Below are 10,202 nucleotides of genomic sequence, written 5' to 3'. Positions count from 1 at the left end.
TGTTTTCATATATAATCTGAAATGTTTTCATCAAACTGGTTAACATAGACTTTGTGTCATTTACTTAGTATTGTGTTAAAACATTTATACTCTAGTTCTAGAAAAGTTCACTTGTACCCTTGTTAGACAGACCATATAGGTGATCTTTCCAGTCACCCTCCCACCACCCATCTGCTCTTTTCCCCTCCCCTCCCCCACCCCTCCCCATATTCTTAGGCTAGAATTAAGTTGTACAACTCTTGGATCTTAATTTCGTATTTTGATAAATTTCCAAGATAGCGCATGAACCGTGCAATGAATAACTGTGTATCCATCATTCAGTTTATTAGTTGGTTATATTTTGCCCCATTTCTGAATTTCTCTCACTTTTATGAGAAAAAGTTACAGACATCATGACATGGCAATCAGGATGAAGCATTTAAGATACTTTATGTGAGCATAATACAGTTATCTCATTTAAGAAATGTACTGTTGGTGAAATGCTCTTATTTAAATATATGGTCTGTATTTGTATTTTCAGTAATGTCCTTTATAGCAGTTTTCCCAAGTCCAGGATCCAACGTAGGATCATACATGGCATTTAGTGATCAAGTCATTCCAAGCGCCTTTAACCTAGGGGAGTTTCCAGCCTGTCTGGATCTTTGTGACATAGACGTTTTAAACAGTCCAGCCACGTTATTTTGCATTGTGTCCATTAGTTTGGATTTATCAGATTGTCTTCTCATGATCTTACTGATTAATTCTTTTTTGTTATTAAAAAAAAAAAGCCTCCATAGGGAAATATTTGAACATGTAGACAGAGACAGCAACATAATATACAATGTACATCCTACTCAGTCTTATCAGCTATCAGGGCATGGCTAATTTTATTTATAGCTCCCCTATCCCAGATCTTTTGGAAGCAAATCCTACTAGGCCTTATTAGCTATCCTTTCAGCAGGTAATATTTCCATGTTTAGCTCTAAGAGATAAGGACTTAAAAACTTAACAATACTGTCAATTAACACCACAAAAAGAAACAACCTTGCTCATGGAATACCTCATGCTACCTGTGAAATATTCTTACCAAAACCTTGGACCTCAGTGTGATTAACTGTCTAGCTCCAGGTGCCAGGTGCTAGAAACACTGAGATGGGAGGAACAGGTTAAACAATACAGTGGGGGTGCAGTCAGTAAATTCCAGGGCGTGGGATCTTTTTAGGAAAAATGACATAACCATAATAAAAGGAAGAGGAAGTAGGAACTTGAAGATTGAAAAAGACTTACCAGGAACATCAACTAAATACAACATGTAATCTTTATTTGGTCCTGATTTGAACAAACTATTTTTAAAAGATTAAGAAAAGAGAGACAGTTTGGGAGTTTGAATGCTAACTGGCTTTGTGGTACTGTCAATCAGTTATTATTTTAAATTCAAAAGTCCTTACCTGTTGGACATACACATTGAAATAGCTGTGGATTAAATGCTATCTGGGGCTTGTTTTAAAACAGTGCAAGGATTGGCCCACGTTGATCATTGTTGAAACTGGGTGATGAATGGTTAGTCATCCATTATACTCTTCTTTCTGCCATCATGTGCATTTGAAATCATACAAAAGAAAAATAATGTTTTTAAAGCTAAAGGCCAGTAGTAAATCTGTTTTAGATATTTGTGATGTGCATACCATTGTTCATTATTATTGAATTACTCCAGTGTTAGCCTCCTCCATCAGAATCATCAAGGTGTACCTACATAATAGTGTGTTCTTTTCTGAGTTGTTCGTGAGACTGACTTTTCAATTTCTGTCTCTCTCGTTTAAGGTAATGAGTATGGTGTCAGGATTTGCCCCGTTAATTTCTGCAGGGATCTTCTCAGCTACTCTTTCTTCAGCATTAGCCTCCCTTGTCAGTGCTCCCAAAATATTTCAGGTAAGTGTTTTCATGTTAATTGGCTTTATTAAAGGGAGGACAAAAGTAATGTTTTTCAATTTGTGATTATTGCTATTTTTAAATAATCTTCTTCTGTCAACCACCAAATTCTGCACATTTGTCTCTGTCCACCACATATGTATGTGTGTGTGTGATAAATACGCACGCACTTATATCAAGGTAGGTATGTTTAATTCTCTGTGTGTGAATGTGTAGATTTATGTAAATGGATGCATTTACCTACTGTCAAGTTGTAGGCTGAGTTGTCTTTTTAGAAGTGATGGTGGATTTTTGCTTTTATGACATACTTCGTGTAAATTTTCAAGCTGTCTCTCAAAGACTAGCAGTGGACTCTAAACCCTAAATCAGAAATAGGAAACAGCATCCCAGTCAGCCTGATGTCAACCTAAATATCTTAACTTTACAAATATTTTAAGGACTAACTTATGCCACATGGTTGAATAGAATAGACTTTTTCTTTCCTTAATGAGCATTAAACAAACAACTGACGCTGATAGGAACTACTTTTTGTTACTAAATCAAAGAAATGGAATATTGATTCTGCAGCCTTGTTTTAATGTTATATTTATAGCCAGTACATATAGTAAAGGTGTAGAATGTATTTCTTGAAATACTGTTCAATAATGTTTTAAGTAAAGTGGTTAAATTTTATAATTAGGATTTTTATCTGCTTTTAGATTTGGAGTTGTCTTAAAGTAGGTCATACGTAATGTCAAACCAAATTTCCAACTTTATTTTACTTGTATATCTGCTTGTGATTTCTTATTCACACACAAAAAATGAATTTCAATATGGGAATTAGCTAAGGCAGATAGAAACGTGAGGAATGTTCTAACGCAGCTACACTCCTGATGTTTGGAATGTTTGACTCTCCTTTATGGTTGGTAGATGAAGTAGTGTGAGACAGGGAACAAGAGGACCAGGCCTGAGAAACTCGAGTTCCATTCCCCCAGCTTCTTACAGCTAAGCAGATCTCTATGTCTAGTTTTAATACCTCGCATTTTAATGTTTCCATTTTCCCTTTAGGCTCTGTGTAAGGACAACATCTACCCAGCTTTTCAGATGTTTGCCAAAGGTTATGGGAAAAATAATGAACCTCTCCGTGGCTACATTTTAACATTCTTAATTGCACTTGGATTCATCTTAATTGGTTAGTTCTATAAATGATGTATTAATGTAGATTTTGGTGCCTATAGTGTATTAGCTCTAAACATTGAATTATTATCAATAAAATATTATTTGAGTTGGTATGCTAAGTTTCTTTCTAGTCAGATGAGAGAATATTTATAAAGCACTGTAAATAACAGCACTCTCTGTATATTTGCTAAAATTATTGCCATCACCAAGTGCCCACTGGGGCTAAAAAGGATCACCCACATTCTTATCCCTAAAGTAAATATGGTAACGGCATAAGAGGGAGGATTCCAGGGTTCCCATGAAGGCAGTGCCTTTGCCGATGTATTTTGGCACTTTTGCCTCTGAGCAAAAGTAAGGTCCATTGGGTCTTCCACTACTGAAGAAGGTGTTAGACTTTTGAAGAATTCCGTCTAAGTCCTGAGATGAATTGATATTAAAAGGCTGATGACACCAGTAGGTGTTGCAGGGCCTGTGGGAACTAGCTCTCATGTGATGCCGAGAAATGTGTATCTGGTGCAGCTACTTTGGGAGAACAAGTTGGCAATATCTTGTCAAGTTTCCTATGACCTAGCACTTCTTATTCTAGGTATGTACCCTACAGAAACTTGTATCTGTGTCTCAGGAGCCATGTCAAGAATGTTTCCAGGGTCATTAATTGTAATAATGAAAAATAGAGGCAACGTAAATCAGTAGAAGAATGAAATTGCAGAATAATCTGCAGCAGTAAAAAATGAAGAAATCTGGTTTTCATGTATCTTTATGCTGACTTTCAAATGTAATAAATGTAAAAGATTGCAGAATGTTGCACAGAAGAGATTATTTATGTGACTTTTAAAACATCTGAAACAGTACTATATAATGCATATAGACCAAATAATATATAATAAAACTGTGTAATATAATTAGACAGAATATGCCAAGTTTGGCCTAGTGAGATATAAAGGAAATTTCAGTGGTATACATAGGGTTTAATTTCTGAAAAATAATGTATAAGAAGCATATTTGGCAAAATGTAAATATTAAGTGTATGAAGGAGATATATGAGGCCTGACAGATAAGTTTGCAAACTCGTCCTAGAAAAAGTGCTCCATCCCTCATTGCTGAACATCACTGCGGGTCCCTTCCAGGTCCTCCCTTTGGGAAGCTGTGCACTGATGCCGGTGCCCAGGCCACCCTTCAAAACAATTTTGGAACTCTTTCTGGAATGGCCATCAGAGCTGTTGGTATATTTGATATCCTGATATCCTGAATGTCATGAAATGTTTTCCTTTTAATATTTCCTTTATCTTTGGATAAAGAAAAAGTCATTGGTGGTCATATTAAGTGAGTAGGGAGAGTGTTCCGATATAATTATTTGTTTACTGGCTGCAAACTCCCTCACAGAGCCATGTGAGCTGGTTCATTGTTGTGGTACAGGAGCCATGTATTGCTGGCAGAAAGTTCAGGTCATTTTCATCTAACTTTTTCACACGGCTTTTTCAGCACTTTCAGATAGTAACCTTGGTTAACTGTCCAGTTGGTACAAATTCATCATAAATAATCCTTCTATTACCAAAAAAGGTTAGGAACATCGTTTTGACTCTTGATTTGGTCTGACAGAACTTTCGTGGTCCTGGAGAACTGGCTGACTTCCACTGTGCACTTCGACGCTTTGTTTCAGGGTGGTATTGGCACATCCATGTTTTGTCACAGGTGGTAAAATGCCCTAAAACATCGTCTTGCCTCTCTAAAGGGTCCTGGCAAACTTTGACTCTGCCTTGCTTTTGTTCACTGGTGAGCTCCTTTGGACCATTTTTGCAACCACCTTTCTCATGCTCTTAGCTGTTTCTGTATCAATGTTAACTTGGTCTGCTATGCTTCTTAAAGTCAGATGATGATTTTGACATGCAATTCGATGAATTTTTGCAATGTTTTCATCAGTTCTGCTTGTTCTTGGCCACCCTGAACTCTCTTCATCAGTGACACTTTCTCACCGTCAGAAAAATATTTAATCCATGTGTACATTGCTGTTTTCTTCCTGGTGTTATTCCTATAAACTTGGACTAATATATGTCTGATTTCATTTTTACTCTTGTCAAGTGAAAACTTGGACTTTCACTCTTAACAAGATATGTAATGTTTGTTCATTGTCTAATTGAAGCTCTGACATTCTTACAATAGCGTACAAAAACACACCGCAGCAATAATGCACACCACTCAGCAAGACACCACCAAATGCTGGCATAGACACAGCTCTGAGACTGATATTCCAAAGTTCAGAACCCTTATCAGGCTATTTGGCACAGTGGCAAGTTCACAAACTTAATTGTCAGCTCTTTTAGGGGTGTTATGCTAAAAGTTTGGAGTATTTCATAATTTTAAGAAGTTAAAATATCTGATACATCAATAAATCTGCTTCTCTTTCCTTTACAGCTGAACTGAACGTTATTGCTCCGATCATCTCTAACTTCTTCCTTGCATCGTATGCGCTGATTAATTTCTCAGTATTCCATGCATCACTTGCAAAATCTCCAGGTGATTTTACATTTTTTTTTAAGTGTTGTAAATGTATTACTGCTTTTGACTTAAGAGAAAATAAAAGTTTTGCACATTTTAAAATGTGCTATGTGTGGGATTCACTAGTTAGTCCTAAGTCTGCCTTTATAATTAAATTGAGACTTCAAAGTCTCAATTTCATGATGTTCACTGCTAATATTGTTTCTTGTCTTCAAAGAATTTTAAGGTCGCATTAATCTCTGATTCTAACTGTAAAAGAATTATTTTACTGGTTTGGTTTTTCTGAACTGGTATTTACTGTTTATTTAGCAGATTTCTGTTTTTAATTCTAACAATATTATTATAATAATTAGCCTGTCCCAAAACATTTTTAATAAAATCAGTTCTGTAGAATTCTAACATAAGGGTCTCTATCAACTAAGAAGAGTTTAAGTCCTTTATTATAAACTGTCACAATAGTTGGAAATTAAGGAAGAAACTGAAGGAACAAAACCATCGTTCCTTTTAAGGATCTGAAAGTCTTTCATAATAGGAAAGATAAAGTATGGGGACTCTTTAGCTCCCACTTTAGTTTCAGTTTTTACTTTACAGATGTTTTTTAGTATAGTATTACCAGAGCTTTATTATTGAGTGGATACGATCTGCAAAGGAAATTTTTATTATACTTACGAGTTACTTGAGGTTCTGTTCAACTTTAAATAAACTTATTCATTAAATGTGTACTGATTACTTGCTGTATTCCAAAAAATAGTTTATGGGTGATAATTTTGGTTTATTAGATTGACCTTTAGGAAATTGCTAATGTTTCACGACTTTTTAATTATTTTTTAGTTTCACATTGTTTAACATTTTCGTGAATTTAGAGTACAAATTAAGTTTTATTGGATGTTTGCACATGTGTGGTGTAGTGGTGGAGTCTCGGCTTTTGGTCCGTCTGTCACCCAAGAGTATACCTTGTACTGATAGGTAATGACAATGTAAATTTTACCCAAATGATTTTTAAAAATATTTTTGACTGTGGAAGATCTAAAAGCACAATCTTTAATATGTTTTAGAGTGAGCTTAGTTTATACTTAGTTTATAACTTAGTTCCCCACAAAATGGGGAAGTGTGTGTTTCTACAGTCAACTCTTAGTTTTTGTAGCTAGTTGATGAGTTTTTAATGATTTTCATTAATACTTTCTTGGAAATGTTTTCTATATTCATTAGAAAATGGTAAAAAAAAAAAAGTGTTAAGGACTCTTCTCACCATTTCTTTTTTTTTAAACCATCTGTGGTTTTTAGCATTCACTAGGATAGGCTGATTGACTTTCTTTTACAATGAGTTTATTGTATACAGAACTGGTAAGATAACAGTAACATGGAATTGATGTGCCTTCTCCATGGCTATCAACAGTCAGTGAAATTCAGACCAGGTGTGGTGGCTCACAACTATAATTCTAGCACCCTGGGAGGCCAGGGCAGGAAAATCTCTTGAGCTCAGGAGTTTAAGATCAGCCTGAGCAAGGGTGAGACCCTGTCTCTAGACAGAATCAGCTGGACATTGTGGTGGGTGCCTGTAGAGTGAAGCAGAAGAATCACTGGAACCCAGGAGTTTGAGGTTGCTGGGAGCTCTGGTGTCTGTCAGCATGACACTCCAGCCTGTGCAGCACAGTGCTGCTCTGTCTGGAAAGAATCATGAAGTTCAGTTGTGATCAGTAACCGCCTTTGACTTTACTGTTAGATGGTAGGCTTATGCTTCATGCTTACAGCCCTCTCACTGTGGCAGGCATAATGAAGTTATTTTGTGAATATATGTGTGCATTGTAGATAGCACAGGAGATGTCCTGAATGACTTTGATTTATCCATTTATTTGTCATTGTTAGGATGGCGTCCTGCATTCAAATACTACAACATGTGGATATCACTTATTGGAGCGATTCTTTGTTGCATAGTGATGTTTGTCATTAACTGGTGGGCTGCATTGCTAACATATGTGATAGTCCTTGGGCTGTATATTTATGTTACCTACAAAAAACCAGGTCAGTAACCTTTTCTGTTTAGCATTTCAAGCTGGAAAACACTTAGCTGTTCTTTGTTACTTTTCTTATTTAATCATAAGAATGTATATTTGAAAGCTACTTCTTGTATAATCTAAAATGCTTTATTTCTGCATACACGTAGTTTTTTGTTGTTCTTTCCCAAATACATGTAGTTTTTTTTGTTTGTTTGTTTGTTCCATCCCACCAGCTCTGGTGCATGTGGCTGGCGCCTTACCCACTAAGCTGCGGGCACCACCCCAGATACATGTAGTTTTAATGAAACAATTACTAAAAGACTTTTTATTCGTATGAAATCCCATTATTATCTACCATGTATAAATTAAAATTAACTCATTTGTTGAAAAATAATAAATGTGTATATTTAACCTTTTATAGTTAATATATTTTAAAAATTATTCTTTTAAATGTTTCTGATGTACAGTATTGTATTAGCTGTAGCCTAAAAAGCATACATGTAACTTAGTATGATCTTAGAACTATAGTAAATACTATGGAATTAAAATACATAGTTATTCAGTAAATTCATAAATACATAGAAGACATAGTATCTTTCCCATTAGGTTCCTGCGCAGTAGGAAAAGCTGGCCAAGCATGTTTTAACTGGAAATAATTGATGATTACCCAGCATCTGTCATACTGGCATAATTTTGTGCATTTCTATGTCAGGTAATGATGCTAGAGTGTATTAGGATTGGTCCAGGATCCGGGATATAACACGCAACACAGAAAAAATCTGACAATAAAGATTGGAGAAGTTTGAGTCTATTAGAGTACATTAGGGAGAGATTATAAGAATAGTTGCAATATAGTAGTTTCAAACAGTGAGGAAACATTTTATAATCCAGATATGAAACGGTGAGATTTTGGATTAGAGTGGTAGCTCTAGAAATGAAATGGACAAAATAATTTAGAAGCAATTATTTCTTCAACATACCTATTTCTATAAATTAACAAATGTCTAAAATCATTTGACGTCCAAGTTGTTTATTCAATAGGAAAATATTTCTGTTCAAATAACCTAAACAGTTAAGTAACTTCTTAGAAGCCAGGGCTCTCCTTTCCCTGACCTTTGGCTGTGTTAAAATAGTAATTTAAAAATTTTCCCCTTATTTGTAAAAGACTCTTTTGAGTTTTATGCATAGTATGTCTGCACACTCTCATCTTTGTCTTTTCTAAACTAGATGTTTTCTTGAAAGGAATTACAGTTTACATCATCATAGTCTTAATGTCATGGTATATATTTGAACTCTGAAAGTTATAAGAACTATATTTTAGAATTGAATTTTTCAACACGCAAGCATGAGTTAATTCTCTGTGTCTCCGTGGGTTGTGACTGGTGTTTCACTGCCTGCATGGTCTTCCCACAGATGTCAACTGGGGGTCCTCTACTCAGGCCCTGACTTACCTGAATGCACTGCAGCATTCAATTCGTCTTTCTGGGGTGGAAGACCATGTAAAGAACTTTAGGTAAGTAATATGGATGGTGACCTGGAAGCCTTTTCTTTCAATTGGCCAATCATTTCTTATATTATTGTTCAGCAATGTTTTTATATACTGTTAGATCACAGAAAGTTCGCTAAAAGCATAGAATATTATTTTTTGTTTTAGTTTAACTTGGGCAGCTTTTTTATATAAAGCCAAAATTGTACAAGAGGAAAATTACCATTTGCTTTAGAAAAATGTTACGAAAGTTTTGGAGGTCTCTCATTCGTAGGCTTTTAAGCGATAGGTATCGTCAAGGGAAAATATTTTTCCTCCATGGCCATTGAAGTTATATAACTAATATATAACTACTGAGTATGGAACTATGGAACGCAGAAACATTTTGACATACCTTATTTTGTAGTTTTAGTAAAATACCAAATATTTCCATGTTAATTTCTTCTTTATCACTGACCAACTGGAAGCCGGCTACAGTAAGAAAGAATCAAGGCCTTAAAGAGCATTTATTACTCTTTTTCCTCAGTAAATGACTTTGAGCACATTTAATCTTTTTTATTATAAACTTTCAGTGTAAACTTTCTTTGGTTATTAGTTATTAACTGTCATTGGCTTCTGCATGGTAAATGCAGATATTTTCCATGCTTGTCAGTAAACCAAAAGGGAAAATATTATTTTTTTTAAAGAAACTTTGAAAAGTGGATAAGTGCTTTACTGAATCTCTCCCAGTAAGAAAAGTCTTTGTGTATTTTTTGTTACTCCTTTGGACCACTCCCACTCCCTTCCTTTTTTTCTAGAGTGAAAAGTTCCCAAAGATCACAGATCTTCAGCTTTGGGGTAGAAAAAAAGGGAGAAAAGAAAATAGAATGGATGCTCTGGGAAGAAAACTTGGGGGTCGTTGATGCTAAGGAAGATAGAAAAGCAAAAAGGATTCTTCTGTGTAAAAAGTTGGGTCCCAGAGCTGAGAGTCTGAACAAGAGTCAAAGTTATAGTAAGTTGCCATCAGGAAAACCCCGTTGCTTTGGCTTAGCATTAGTAATGGGAACATTTGTAAAGAAATATTTTATTCCAGTTTAGCTTTTTAATTTTTATCAGAATTATACACGAATATGGTTGGAAGAGGGAAAACAAATCTCACAAGATTTGTCCCAAAGATC

At 35.3% G+C, this 10,202-nt stretch overlaps 1 protein-coding gene across 1 annotated transcript in view; it reads left to right on the top strand.

Annotated features, from left to right (window-relative positions):
- SLC12A2 (solute carrier family 12 member 2) overlaps positions 1-10,202 on the top strand; it is a 90,728-nt gene that overhangs the window by 49,546 nt on the left and 30,980 nt on the right. The window contains exons 11-15 of the mRNA XM_023514764.1: positions 1,801-1,908; positions 2,956-3,079; positions 5,479-5,580; positions 7,429-7,584; positions 8,973-9,072. Of these exons, the coding sequence (XP_023370532.1) occupies positions 1,801-1,908; positions 2,956-3,079; positions 5,479-5,580; positions 7,429-7,584; positions 8,973-9,072 (590 nt within the window). The remainder of the gene's footprint in view (positions 1-1,800; positions 1,909-2,955; positions 3,080-5,478; positions 5,581-7,428; positions 7,585-8,972; positions 9,073-10,202) is intronic.

Source organism: Otolemur garnettii, unplaced genomic scaffold (assembly GCF_000181295.1).
Source record: "Otolemur garnettii isolate 467f Iridium unplaced genomic scaffold, OtoGar3 scaffold00003, whole genome shotgun sequence".
NCBI lineage: Eukaryota > Metazoa > Chordata > Mammalia > Primates > Galagidae > Otolemur > Otolemur garnettii.
The sequence above is the reverse complement of the archived record's forward strand: the minus strand, read 5'-3'. Positions and strand labels throughout refer to the sequence as shown.